We start from the raw sequence: 14,757 nt of genomic DNA on the forward strand, positions 1-14,757 counted from the left end.
AAAGTACGTTAGCTATAAATGTAATACTTAGTCTATCGTTACAATCACTGTCTGAGCCACTAGTTTCCCTTTAAAGTTGAGCGTAACCAATACTTGCCCTTACAGATTTAAGCTATGCTATTTTTTATCAACAAACTAGCCTCTTCATCATTCAGGGTCTTCTTCTTCAGCCTGCTTTTGGTTTCTTCTTTCCATGTCTTTATTTCTGTTTCAGGAACTTTTAGAGACGAAGCATCGACAAGACAGAAGGAACCGAATGCTCTTCTAAAATGGAAGGCTAGTCTTGATAATCAAAGTCAATCCTCCCTCTCTTCTTGGGATGGAAATGGCCACTGTAACTGGACTGGGATAATTTGTGACAAGTCTAGAAGAGTCCACCAGTTAAACCTTTCAAGGTTCGGTTTGAAAGGTAAACTTCATGGTTTTAGCTTCTCTTCTTTCCCCAAACTTAATGTTATTGATCTCAGCTCCAATTATCTCAGGGGAACCATCCCATCAGGTGTTGGTAATCTATCTAGATTAACATACCTGGACTTGTCGTCCAATAATCTCTCTGGATATATTCCCTTTGAAATAGGAAAGTTAAGGTCTATTTCAGAGCTTTATCTGAAAGTAACATCCTAACAGGTTCGATCCTCCTTCCATAGGAAACCTGACAGACCTGTCTTTTCTCTACTTACACAAAACAAGCTCTCTGGTTCTATACCTCAACAAATTGGAATGTTGAAGTCCCTGTATAAACTTGCACTCTCTGACAATAATCTGGTCGGTTCTCTCCCTCCCTCTATTGGAAACTTAAGCAACTTATCTGGTCTTCGCCTTTATAACAATAAAATTTTGGGATCCATACCAAAAGAAATTGGAATGCTGGGTTCCCTTGAAGGGATTAATTTGTCCAATAATAGTCTAAGTGGTGAAATTCCTGCTTCTATAGGAAACCTGACCAAAGTAAATAGTCTCTACCTTTCTGCTAACAACTTTCATGGTTCGATTCCTCAAGAGATCGGAAAAATGAGATCTCTCATTGACCTTGAATTGGCAAACGCAAATCTCTCGGGTTTAATCCCTGCTTCTATAGGAAACTTGAAAAACCTGTCATATCTTTACCTTCATCTTAATTCACTATCAGGATTTATTCCTTCTAGTATTGGAAACTTGACCAATCTCATTGACCTATTCCTGCACTGTAATAAGTTACAGGGCTCGATTCCTTGGGAATTAGGTAAACTCGAATCCCTTCATCAGCTAATACTGTTCAACAACAGTCTCAGTGGTTTCATTCCAGAAGAGATGAACAATCTTACAAGTTTGGTAACTTTTGAAGTCTCTGAAAACTACTTGTTTGGCCATTTACCACAACAGGTGTGCCTTGGCGGAGTACTGGAAAGTTTTACTGCCCATGACAATTATTTCACAGGTCCAATCCCCAAGAGCTTGAAGAACTGTACCAGCTTACACAGAGTTCGGCTTGAACACAATCAACTTATTGGGAATGTATCTGAAGATTTCGGCATATACCCAAACTTGGACTATCTTGATCTGAGTGGTAATAAATTGATTGGTGAGCTATCATCGAAATGGGGTCAGTGCCACAATCTAACAAACCTAAGGATCTCTAACAATAATCTCTCTGGTGAACTACCCTCAGAACTTGGAAAGGCAACTCAGCTACGAGTATGTGACCTTTCTTTAAATCATCTAACTGGAGGCATTCCAAAGGCACTAGGAGAGCTAAAATTGTTGTTCAACTTAATGCTGAATGATAATCATCTGTCAGGAAGTATTCCTCCTGAAATGGGAATGCTATCTAGTCTTGTTCATCTTAACTTGGCGGCAAACAACTTAAATGGCTCCATTCCAATATGGTTGAGGCAGTGTGAAAATCTCTTGGAACTGAATTTGAGTGTCAATAGATTTGGTGGAGGAATTCCTTCTGAGGTTGGCAGCTTGTCTTTTCTTCAAATTCTTGATCTCAGTCAGAATTTTCTGATAGGTAAAATACCGAAGGCAGTTGGGAACTTGAAATCTTTAGAAAAGCTGAACCTCTCTCACAATAAGCTCTTCGGTTTTTTTCCCTCAACTTTTGATGATATGTTAAGCTTAACATCTGTTGATGTATCCGACAATCGGTTGGAGGGTCATCTTCCAGACAACAAGGCCTTTCGAGAGGCTTCATTTGAGGCTTTCAGAAACAACAAAGGCTTGTGCGGCAATATCACAGGTTTGGAAGTATGTTCTTCAAAATTAAGCAGTAATGTTGATCGGAAAAAGAATAGCAAAATTGTGATTGCAACTGTAGCCCCTATTTTATTCACACTGCTTCTTGTATTTGTTGTCTTTTGGATTCTTTCTTCTTCAAAACGAAGAGAAAGGAATACCGAGAACACACCAAGGGTAGTAGCAAGTGATTCTCTGTTTGAAATTTGCAACTATGATGACAAAATGTATGAAAACATAGTTGAAGCAACTGAAGAATTTGACTCCAAATACTGCATTGGAGTTGGGGGATATGGAACTGTTTACAGGGCAGAATTGTCTGATGGTCAAATTGTTGCTGTGAAAAAACTTCACCCACTTCCAGAAGGTGGGGTGGGAGATCAGAAAGCTTTCAACAGCGAGATTTGGGCCTTGACTGAAATACGCCATCGCAATATTCTGAAACTTCATGGTTTCTGTTCCCATCCCCAACACTTGATTTTGGTATACGAGTTCTTGGAAGGGGGAAGCCTGGAGAAGATACTGAGGATTGATGAACAAGCAATGGAATTTGATTGGATTAAGAGGGTAAATGTTGTTAAAGGCATGGCTAATGCCGTGGCCTATATGCACCATGACTGCTCCCCTCCTATGGTCCATCGTGACATTTCAAGCAAGAACATTCTGCTAGATTCAGAATATGAGGCTCACGTTGCAGACTTTGGCGCTGCCCGGCTTCTTAAGCCTGATTCATCCAATTGGACCTCATTTAAAGGCACTTTTGGTTACACTGCTCCAGGTATGCTTTGTTTTCATTTTTTAAGCTACAATTGTTGATAAAGTCAATTGTTAAACACAAGCTGAAGTCATAACCATGCACTTGAGCTCGCTTTTTCTTTTGTAGAGCTTGCTTACACCATGCAAGTGAATGAAAAATGTGATGTATTTAGCTTTGGAGTGGTGACACTGGAAACGCTTATGGGAAGGCATCCTGGGGATATAATATCTTTTCTGTCATCATCAGTTTCTTCACTCACACCATCATGTTCATCATCAGCACCCTTCAATCAGTTACTACTGAAGGCTCTGTTAGACCAGCGTCTTCCATCTCCTAGGGAACAAATAGCAGCGGAAGTGGTCTCTGTTGTAAAACTTGCATCTCTATGCCTACATGCCACCCCGCAATCTCGACCAAGTATGGAACAAGTTTCTCAGGAGCTGTCAACTCAGAATCCACCCTTGGTGAAGCAGTTTCACACAATAACAATAGGCCAACTGTTTGATTCCAGCTGTTATACATCCTGAAGCCTGGCATGAAATACTCCCTCTCTTTTTTGGTTCTGTTCTGATTCTGAATTTTCTTGATTTCCCATGTTTTTATCACTTAATGTTCCAGTTAGTTTGTATTATCCATGTCTCAATTGGATTTGTCTGAATCCTAGAAGACATCGACCAAAAAATAAATTGTTTGCATACTGACAATTTTTTGTCATTTGCACCAGTTTTATGTTAGATATATATTTTTAATCTCTTGATTGATTATATATTTATCTGTGCTTTCACTTTAATGGTTTTTTTTATTTGGTCTGTAAATAATTCTTGCCTCTTGCTCACTTGTATTTTTGCCCAAAGTCTTGTGGCGTTATAGTAATAAGCATTTTCAAAGTTAAAAATATTTTCATGGTTTTGGATTAACTTTAATTAAAATAATTAATTATAAGGATTTTTGTAATTAATGTGTTGGATTAATGAATCTTATGTTTGTATTTTGTTGGTAATTGTGTTGAAAAGTGATTAAAGTCTTCATGTCAACTTTCCTAAGGTGACTTGGATAAAATCATAAATAATGTTGGGTTTATATAACTTTTGGTGGGGTGTTTTCAGTTAGGACATTCTTAAATTTTTAATGATTTAATATTTTTATATGCTTTATCATTGAACTCAATGCTTATTGATATTTGTTAAATTAATAATTGATAATATAAATAATTCTAGTCCAAACTTTTACTTAAATAGTTATAATAGTTTGTAAAATATACTTCAGTATATATTGAAATTGATAATTGTAATCAATTATGTATATTTTTTTATTTTTTTAAATTGATAATTATATTTAGTTCCAATGGTTCAGCAGTACTAGCAACAAAACAGGCCTTGTTTTTTTGTTGTCTTGCTTCAGTATATCCCTATTTTTCTTAGAGTTCTACCTTTGACATCAGAAATGAAAAGAACGGCAGTGACTTATTGAAACTGCATGGGCTGGAGCTGCATATTATTTGCTATTATATATGCTTTGCAGTCATGTAAGCTTTGTGTCTTTATTTCACTAGTTAAACTTGTCAATTATTCTCCTCCCTGTTGCTTTTGATGCTGTCTGAACCCTGTCCTTCGGCAAAGAAGCTTACTTGTAGAATCATGTTTTGATGTGTGTTTTTGTTGGATGGATGATTCAGATAGTAGGGGCATTCTGGTACCTGGTAGCTGTAGAGCGAAATGATAGTGCTGGCACAACGCTTGTAAGGATATTGGTAGTGATTGCAATTACTGTGGGAATCAGCAGATGAAAGGTTACGACATATGGAAGGGCATGCGAGATTCTGTTCTTAATGAAAAGTGCCTAGCTAATGAAAATTATGATAATCCTCCATTTGATTTTGGAGTCTTCACACAAACTTTATCATCTGGTATCGTTTCATCAACTAAACTCTTTTCCAAATACTTGTACTGTTTGTGGTGGGGCTTTACAGAATTTGAGGTGAGAAAACATGTTCCTCCAAACTGTTGATTGAGAGATATAAAATAAGAAAAGAAAATAGCAGTGGATTCTGCCATGCGATATTTTGGAGGATATAATGTTTATACTAACACAAATAATTGCATTCGTATGAAACATCAATAATTAGCAGATGGCGAGTCAATTCAGGCGTTTTCACAGTAGACAGGTGCAACATACAGAGGACCTGGGCAGCTCGGTTTATCCAAGCTGCTTGGCGGCGTTATTCCAAGAGAAAGATTATGGAACTGCATAGGAAGGAAGAAGAGGAAGAAGAGGAAGCAGAAGGGTCAGATGGATACCGTAGTAACAGTGGTGGAGGTTCATACAGCCTTGGTGCCAGTTTCTTAGCTTCTAAGTTTGCAGCAAATGCTCTTCGTGGTATTCATCGAAACCAGAATGCTAAGAGTGCCAAGAAGCTGGTGAAGCTACAGAAGCCTCCTGAGCCTGACTTCGCTGCTGAAGATGCAGATAGATACGTTACCGCTAATTTTTGAGAGTTAAAATACTGTTAGTTTCTTCTAATTGTACTTTGCTTGAAGATTAAAAACAATGTATAATACAAACACACTCCAGTTCGGAATTGTAATTGGAAAGCTTGATGGAAGAAATGTCAAAGCTTGCTTGCTGCATTAAGACAACGAATTCCCATATTTACTTCCCATTTCCTGAGCCAGATATAGCATAGAATATTCAGGCCCATAATTTCGTTCCAATTGTCTCTACAAGTTGCAGTGTGATGAAACATATGTTCAGACTTTGGTGACCTGTACCAGACGGAACTTTTGCTAATGAAAAAATCGTTTCCAATGTTTGATGATGATTGGATTCTTTGTAAATTTCAGGAGTGAGTTCAGGGGCGGTCTTGAAGCTTGGTCTTCCTTCCAAGTGATATACTTTTCAACAGTTTGATGTAGGTCCCGAAACAAATATCAATGGTCAGTCAACACCCTAGTTGACGAAAAAGCTTGATAGTTGACATGACATGAAAACGCTTCTTCAGGGAGACCCAAAAGTAACAATGACTTGGACTGTTGCTAGCGATTGGAAAATTGTTGAATGGAACGAGTGGGATATGAAACACCTGGCCACCAGCATACTTTTCAACCCCAATAAACACGAAGAAATGCGGAACACAAAAGTACGTTAGCTATAAATGTAATACTTAGTCTATCGTTACAATCACTGTCTGAGCCACTAGTTTCCCTTTAAAGTTGAGCGTAACCAATACTTGCCCTTACAGATTTAAGCTATGCTATTTTTTATCAACAAACTAGCCTCTTCATCATTCAGGGTCTTCTTCTTCAGCCTGCTTTTGGTTTCTTCTTTCCATGTCTTTATTTCTGTTTCAGGAACTTTTAGAGACGAAGCATCGACAAGACAGAAGGAACCGAATGCTCTTCTAAAATGGAAGGCTAGTCTTGATAATCAAAGTCAATCCTCCCTCTCTTCTTGGGATGGAAATGGCCACTGTAACTGGACTGGGATAATTTGTGACAAGTCTAGAAGAGTCCACCAGTTAAAACTTTCAAGGTTCGGTTTGAAAGGTAAACTTCATGGTTTTAGCTTCTCTTCTTTCCCCAAACTTAATGTTATTGATCTCAGCTCCAATTATCTCAGGGGAACCATCCCATCAGGTGTTGGTAATCTATCTAGATTAACATACCTGGACTTGTCGTCCAATAATCTCTCTGGATATATTCCCTTTGAAATAGGAAAGTTAAGGTCTATTTCAGAGCTTTATCTGGAAAGTAACATCCTAACAGGTTCGATCCCTCCTTCCATAGGAAACCTGACAGACCTGTCTTTTCTCTACTTACACAAAAACAAGCTCTCTGGTTCTATACCTCAACAAATTGGAATGTTGAAGTCCCTGTATAAACTTGCACTCTCTGACAATAATCTGGTCGGTTCTCTCCCTCCCTCTATTGGAAACTTAAGCAACTTATCTGGTCTTCGCCTTTATAACAATAAAATTTTGGGATCCATACCAAAAGAAATTGGAATGCTGGGTTCCCTTGAAGGGATTAATTTGTCCAATAATAGTCTAAGTGGTGAAATTCCTGCTTCTATAGGAAACCTGACCAAAGTAAATAGTCTCTACCTTTCTGCTAACAACTTTCATGGTTCGATTCCTCAAGAGATCGGAAAAATGAGATCTCTCATTGACCTTGAATTGGCAGTCGCAAATCTCTCGGGTTTAATCCCTGCTTCTATAGGAAACTTGAAAAACCTGTCATATCTTTACCTTCATTTTAATGCACTATCAGGATTTATTCCTTCTAGTATTGGAAACTTGACCAATCTCATTGACCTATTCCTGCAATGTAATAAGTTACAGGGCTCGATTCCTTGGGAATTAGGTAAACTCCAATCCCTTCATCAGCTAATACTGTTCAACAACAGTCTCAGTGGTTTCATTCCAGAAGAGATGAACAATCTTACAAGTTTGGTAACTTTTGAAGTCTCTGAAAACTACTTGTTTGGCCATTTACCACAACAGGTGTGCCTTGGCGGAGTACTGGAAAGTTTTACTGCCCATGACAATTATTTCACAGGTCCAATCCCCAAGAGTTTGAAGAACTGTGCCAGCCTATACAGAGTTCGGCTTGAACACAATCAACTTATTGGGAATGTATCTGAAGATTTCGGCATATACCCACACTTGGACTATCTTGATCTGAGTGGAAATAAATTGATTGGTGAGCTATCATCGAAATGGGGTCAGTGCCACAATCTGACAAGCCTAAGGATCTCTAACAATAATCTCTCTGGTGAACTACCCTCAGAACTTGGAAAGGCAACTCAGCTACGAGTATGTGACCTTTCTTTAAATCATCTAACTGGAGGCATTCCAAAGGCACTAGGAGAGCTAAAATTGTTGTTCAACTTAATGCTGAATGATAATCATCTTTCAGGAAGTATTCCTCCTGAAATGGGAATGCTATCTAGTCTTGTTCATCTTAACTTGGCGGCAAACAACTTAAATGGCTCCATTCCAAAATCGTTGAGGCAGTGTGAAAGTCTCTTGGAACTGAACTTGAGTGTCAATAGATTGAGTGGAGGAATTCCTTCTGAGGTTGGCAGCTTGTCTTTTCTTCAAATTCTTGATCTCAGTCAGAATTTTCTGATAGGTAAAATACCGAAGGCAGTTGGGAACTTGAAATCTTTAGAAAAGCTGAACCTCTCTCACAATAAGCTCTTCGGTTTTTTTCCCTCAACTTTTGATGATATGTTAAGCTTAACATCTGTTGATGTATCCGACAATCGGTTGGAGGGTCATCTTCCAGACAACAAGGCCTTTCGAGAGGCTTCATTTGAGGCTTTCAGAAACAACAAAGGCTTGTGCGGCAATATCACAGGTTTGGAAGTATGTTCTTCAAAATTAAGCAGTAATGTTGATCGGAAAAAGAATAGCAACATTGTGATTGCAACTTTAATCCCTATTTTATTCACACTGCTTCTTGTATTTGTTGTCTTTTGGATTCTTTCTTCTTCAAAACGAAGAGAAAGGAATACCGAGAACACAGCAAGGGTAGTAGCTAGTGATAATTTGTTTTCAGTTTGTAACTATGATGGGAAAATGATGTACAAAATCATAGTTGAAGCAACTGAAGAATTTGACTCCAAATACTGCATTGGGGTTGGGGGACATGGAAGTATTTACAAGGCACAATTGTCTGATGGTCAAATTGTTGCTGTGAAAAAACTTCACCAACTTCCAGAAGGTGGGGTGGGAGATCAGAAAGCTTTCAACCGTGAGATTTGGGCCTTGACTGAAATACGCCATCGCAATATTCTGAAACTTCATGGTTTCTGTTCCCATCCCCAACACTTGATTTTGGTATACGAGTTCTTGGAAGGGGGAAGCCTGGAGAAGATACTGAGGATTAATGAACAAGCAATGGAATTTGATTGGATTAAGAGGGTAAATGTTGTCAAAGGCATGGCTAATGCTTTGGCCTATATGCACCATGACTGCTCCCCTCCTATTGTCCATCGTGACATTTCAAGCAAGAACATTCTGCTAGATTCAGACTATGAGGCTCACGTTGCAGATTTTGGCACTGCCCGGCTTCTTAAGCCTGATTCATCCAATTGGACCTCATTTAAAGGCACTTTTGGTTACACTGCTCCAGGTATGCTTTGTTTTCATTTTTTAAGCTACAATTGTTGATAAAGTCAATTGTTAAACACAAGCTGAAGTCATAACCATGCACTTGAGCTCGCTTTTTCTTTTGTAGAGCTTGCTTACACCATGCAAGTGAATGAAAAATGTGATGTATTTAGCTTTGGAGTGGTGACACTGGAAACGCTTATGGGAAGGCATCCTGGGGATATAATATCTTTTCTGTCATCATCAGTTTCTTCACTCACACCATCATGTTCATCATCAGCACCCTTCAATCAGTTACTACTGAAGGCTCTGTTAGACCAGCGTCTTCCCTCTCCTAGGGAACAAATAGCAGCGGAAGTGGTCTTCGTTGTAAAACTTGCATCTCTATGCCTACATGCCACTCCACAATCTCGACCAAGTATGCAACAAGTTTCTCAGGAGCTGTCAACTCGGAACCCACCCTCGGTGAAGCAGTTTCACACAATAACTATAAGCCAATTGTTTGATTCCAGCTGTTATACATCCTGAAGCCTGGCATGAAATACTCCCTTTTTTTGGTTCTGTTCTGATTCTGCATTTCCTTGATTTCCCATGTTTTTATCACTTGATGTTCCAATTAGTTTGTATTATCCAAATTGGATTTGTCTGAATCCTAGAAGTCATCGACCAAAAAATAAAAGGTTAGCATATAGACAGTTTAGACGTATGAATTGATAATTTCTTTTATTATCCTTAAAGGACACAAATTTGGAATTCATTCTTCACAGAATTGCAAGGACTATTATGCGTGTGAATACATGGATCCTTCAATTCTAGAAGAGATTTCTCAACAATCTCTCAAGGGTCTTATACAAAATAGTAATGGAACCAATTAACAAGTAAACATAGCCAGCAACCACCATAGAACCTGTATGGAGGTGGCTAAGATAATTAACAATTTCTATGATCAAAGATTCAAAACTGAACCCCAAATGGTAATTCACCGATTTCCTCTGTTTTGTGTAATCTGAACATCCTTGTAATGAAACAAACTAAATCTTCCTCAAGTTGCAATATCAGATCAATCAATCTTCACAGATGAGTAGATGAGCCTTGTGAACCAGAAGCAAGCATAGAAACCAATTGTACCAGTTAGCACGAAGAATGAGTAAGATATTATCAACATATACCCAAAGTATAAAACCCCAGATACTGCCTTTGTGATCTCAAGCTTTGTAAAGAAGTAGAAGGCAGCATAGAGGAATAAGTAAAATGCTGAAGAACCCGAAGTCAAGTATGATCTCCACCACCATAGGTAATCCTCACTGCATAGCTGGAAGTAGCAGAGTACGACTGTGATCTCGGCACAAGTGATAATAAGAATGACAAAGACAATGAAGAGGAAGCCAAATATGTAATAGAACTGATGCAACCATATTGAAGTGAGGATGAAAAAGAGCTCAATGAAAACAGCCCCGAATGGAAGTATACCCCCAATTAGGATGGAGAAGGCTGGCTTCATGTACCAAGCCTGTTCTGGAATTTGCCTTGGGATCTTATTAGTTTTTACTGGATCCTCAGTTGCTGGCTTCTTAAAACCAAAATAACTACCCACAAAAACGAGTGGTACTGAGATTCCAAACCACAACAATACCAATGCAAACATGGTTCCAAATGGCACCGCTCCTGAAGATTTCTGGCCCCATATCAGAGCATTCAAGACAAAGAAAATGGCAAATACAGTTGCAGGGAACATAAATGCTGTTTTGAGTGTAATTTTCTTCCATTCTGTTCCCTTGAACAGCTTATAGAGACGAGCTGAGGAATATCCAGCAAACAGGCCCATGAAGACCCAGAGTAGGAGCATGGCTGTCATTAACCCACCTCTATTTGAGGGGGACAGAAAGCCGAGGAGAGCAAAGATCATCATAACAAGAATCATACCAAAAAATTGAACCCCTGTTCCTACATACACACAGAGTAAGTCAGAATTGGCTGGAGGCCTGAAAACATCCCCATGGACCAGCTTCCACCCTGTCTCCTCCTGGGCTTCTTCTTGGGTTTCAAGTTGGTTATACTTGGAGATATCCCGATAAAGAGTTCGAAGCATGATCATAGCCACCATCCCTGAGAGGAAAAGTACGATCATCAATGAATTAACAATTGAGAACCAATGGATCTGATCATCAGCCATTAGAAGATAGGTATCCCATCGGGATGCCCACTTTATATCACTTTCCTGCAAGATGACAAGAAGTAGCTTGTTGATTAGCCAAACTATAGCAAGTGGCATGGTATTCTCATTTTACAAGGAGAGACACAAGGCCGACCTGGAACTCGACATCATATGTAAATATGATCTCCTTTTTTTCTTCAACCTCTTGAGGAGATTCAGAACTAGTAACAGCACGTTTTGCATGGGGATCACAGGTTGTCAGACGGGTCTTCTCATTCCACTCACCTTCGTATTCATGTCTAACACTGCATTGTACATTCATGAAATTGGTTCGGTAAGAAATGTACAAAATAAAACCAGTGGTAAGAGAGGGTAACAGATATGCCTCCATCATAAAGAATGAAATTTTTTAACCTGAATGGTTTGACCTCAAATCCAACAATCCTTGCAGAGCCTGACAATGGATCCTTGTGATATTTGACTGTAAAAGTCAAGTGATTGTGGATAAAGTGTTTTTCTTCCTTGCTCTACAAGTAAAGAAACCAAACCAGCACTGCTTGCATCATCAAATGGAAAAAATGATAAAAAAAAAAAAGTTCTAAATAGATGCCAAACAATCTAGCACTTACCCCAGCATACCGTCCTCTGAGACCAACATGATATCCATACTGATACACTACAGCATTTTCCTGATCAGGCCTTCTTATAGGAACAACCAATGGAAGGTTATCCAAAATCCTGTTGCAAACATATCATAGATATTACTTACTAAAAGAAGAAAGGGAAAACTACAAATAAGATTATCAAGAATGAGATACTCACATGTTAACTCGATACTCATCGTTGATCTTCTCCTTGAAAGCCTTTGCAGCTTTTTTATCAAGAATTTTACGACATACAATATTGCACATTTGTGGTTCTCTCATTTTAAACTGTAAACAAATAATCCCTCTCAATCACTGAAAAAACAAGGCCCAGAAAAGAGATATAAAGAAGCGATCTTAGGGTCCAAACGCACCACATAAGGAGAGTTTTCGATACGATCACCACGGAGGACTTCCCCAAGATTCTCTGCACTGTCAACTATATGCTCAGGCTGACAAAATGGTAGGGAATAATAGGAATAAGGAAGTTGAGTTTTAGTTGAAGTCAGCTTATTCACTTTCACCAACAATGGATCTCCCTGCATAAATACAGAGACAAGAATAGTAAACAAAACTACAATAAACCACCAGTTTGGTTAAAGCAAAGATCCCGTAGACTGATAATTGGGAATGACAGATTCAGTAAGCTTTAATGAACATTCAAATTTCATATATAATCTTCAAACGTTAAGCCAAATTGATCATATAGAACTAAGGAAAAAAAATAAAAGCTTGAAACTGAACAGACTTAATTTCCAAAGAATCATCGTATCCAAATTCATTAAACCGAAACACCTATTCTAGAGATCATAAAACATAGATCTAAACAAAACCCAATAACAGAACGGAAAATCCAAGTCAACCCAAAGATCCAAAGCACACGATAATGCAAACATTAACTTACATGCATGTCCCGTGCATGCATGTGATGAAACTGACCTTTTTGAAATCTTCAGGAGCAACACCAGGGAGGTAGAAACAATGGGCTCGAAGGAAGAAGAGAGCTACCAAAGAGAAGGTCCATGCGACGTCAAACCTATGACCCGCCATGGTTTCTGTCCGGATCTAGAGCCGTTTCCCAGATTCCCACTTTCCAAAGGAATTAAAAAGAAGAAAGAAAAAACCCTTACGTTACTGAGTTGAATTTTCTTGTTTGTGAGGGAAGAAATGAAGAGAAAGTAAGGGACAGAGAGAAGAAAAAGGGTGGTTCGTTGGTAAGCACGAGACGAAAGCCCTGCGGAGAGAGAGCAGTCAGAAACTATACGTTTATAGAGGGACCCCCCCTTCCCTAGTCACCAACCGTCTGATTTTAATTCTCTGATTTCCGATGTACGGTCTTGATTTTCATCAGGTGACCTTGACGGTGACTGTCTGGGGCCATACGGTTTACATATGTTCTTTGTGTTTATGTCAGTCTACTTCTAGAAATGAAAACATGAATAAATTATTATTATTATTGACAAAGGAAGAATTTTCAGATTGAAGAGCGCATTTTTTATTTCTCATAAATGAGAATAATAAATAATTGGTAAAAACCCTCACTGGTCCCTCTTAATTTCGATATTGGTCAAATTGACCCCTCTAAAAAAGTAATTTAGTCCCTATCCATTTTGAAAGTGAACAATTAAGGACAATTAAAAATGTTTACTTTTTATTTATTTATCCTACTTTTAATTGGTATAATAACAATTTTAACCTTCAACACTTTCAAATTTTATCATTTTGGTATTGATTCTAAAAATTCAACAAATTTAGAATCGTAATTAAATTGATGAATATGTAAATAGTAAAGGCTAAACTTGTTAATTTATTTTTAGAATTAAGATAAAATTGATAGAATGTATAATTATTAAAGGCTATTATACCAACCAAAAGTATGATAACTCGATAAAGTAGTGAACACCATGATTAATTATTCTTGATTGCTCACTCGAATTTAAAAGGGACTAAATTACTTCATTTTTTAAATGAATCAATTTATTAAATATCAAAATTAAAAAACATCATATAAATTACCTAAATAACTCTTAATATCTATCAGATTTATCCAGAGAAGCAAATTTGTTTAGACCTCTAAAACGTGTATGATTGATTCTGATACATTTTCCTTTTTATATTATAATAATTGACATAAACTAATAAATTATAAATTACGTTTTCACATTTTTCCCTATCAAATAATAAGATCATAATTAATTTATTACGATTTCATTAATTATTTATTTATGTGTTTAATATAAAGAAAAAAAGGGTATTTAAGTTATAAGCTCATTAAACCCAAAGAATAGACATGAAAGGACTGGATCTGTTCATGCACATTATGATCAAAACCCAAACGCAATAACTTCTAAAATTGTTATTAGAAAAAAAAAAGGTTCATTTAAATATATGAGATTTGGTGTTTATATTGTTGGTGAGTGATCAATCTCTAGATTAGGTGTGATGATCCCACTACGCTTAACTTAAGATGTTGGATCTAACTGGTAGTTTAAATAACAACTATCATCACAAAAAGTAAGAACACTTTTTTTCAAAGGCAAAATCTCCCTTTCTTAACATCAAATCTTGTCTTATTATCCCTAAAGTTTGCTGATTTATTATAAGCGTTTTATAAATCAATTACATAGCTATTTTTTCTATAAGCATATACTGTAGCATAGCTTGAATGATGATAATTAGCCTCATGTCTCCCACCACACCTTGTTCTCTGCACATATGTAATTGAAACAGGCGAACAGGAAAGAGCTCAGCCACTATGATGAAGAAGATTTAAGTGCAGATACTCGATTGTGGTAAACTAACACAGAAAAGAAGATGAGCTATTCAATGCCAGGCTACCTGTTGGTGTGCCCGAAATTGGGAAGGTTTAGGA

General features: G+C 37.7%; 4 protein-coding genes across 5 annotated transcripts; 3 read left to right on the forward strand and 1 right to left on the reverse strand.

The window, feature by feature from the left end:
- Window positions 1–55: 55 nt before the first annotated feature.
- LOC105785055 (MDIS1-interacting receptor like kinase 2) lies at window positions 56–5,610 on the forward strand. The gene is given in 5 exon segments (XM_052631804.1): window positions 56–620; window positions 622–677; window positions 680–2,995; window positions 3,101–4,499; window positions 4,650–5,610. Coding segments are annotated over 4 exon segments (3,279 nt in total). The 5' UTR covers window positions 56–114; the 3' UTR covers window positions 3,502–4,499; window positions 4,650–5,610.
- Window positions 5,611–5,990: 380 nt separating this feature from the next.
- LOC128041332 (probable leucine-rich repeat receptor-like protein kinase At1g35710) lies at window positions 5,991–7,332 on the forward strand. Its single transcript, XM_052631432.1, has 3 exons — window positions 5,991–6,114; window positions 6,322–7,204; window positions 7,305–7,332. Exons 1-3 carry the CDS (start codon window positions 5,991–5,993, stop codon window positions 7,330–7,332), a joined length of 1,035 nt encoding a protein of 344 aa, XP_052487392.1.
- LOC105767647 (MDIS1-interacting receptor like kinase 2) lies at window positions 6,384–9,796 on the forward strand. 2 transcript variants are annotated; one of them, XM_052631806.1, is made up of 3 exons: window positions 6,384–6,516; window positions 7,311–9,108; window positions 9,214–9,796. In XM_052631806.1, the coding sequence occupies exons 2-3, from the start codon at window positions 7,401–7,403 to the stop codon at window positions 9,612–9,614; spliced, it is 2,109 nt and encodes a 702-aa protein (XP_052487766.1). In that variant the 5' UTR covers window positions 6,384–6,516; window positions 7,311–7,400; the 3' UTR covers window positions 9,615–9,796. The 2 variants fall into 2 exon arrangements, with proteins under 2 accessions (XP_052487766.1, XP_052487765.1); XM_052631805.1 differs by having other exon boundaries at window positions 6,386–6,516; window positions 7,305–9,108.
- On the reverse strand, window positions 9,783–13,278 carry LOC105767650 (transmembrane 9 superfamily member 10). The gene is made up of 7 exons (XM_012587218.2): window positions 12,825–13,278; window positions 12,260–12,424; window positions 12,064–12,173; window positions 11,871–11,979; window positions 11,656–11,768; window positions 11,396–11,546; window positions 9,783–11,304 (listed from the first exon to the last, which is right to left on the reverse strand). The coding sequence occupies exons 1-7, from the start codon at window positions 12,933–12,935 to the stop codon at window positions 10,147–10,149; spliced, it is 1,917 nt and encodes a 638-aa protein (XP_012442672.1). The 5' UTR covers window positions 12,936–13,278; the 3' UTR covers window positions 9,783–10,146.
- Window positions 13,279–14,757: the final 1,479 nt, after the last annotated feature.

The sequence above is a fragment of the Gossypium raimondii genome, chromosome 5 (genome assembly GCF_025698545.1).
Source record: "Gossypium raimondii isolate GPD5lz chromosome 5, ASM2569854v1, whole genome shotgun sequence".
Taxonomy (NCBI): Eukaryota; Viridiplantae; Streptophyta; class Magnoliopsida; order Malvales; family Malvaceae; genus Gossypium; species Gossypium raimondii.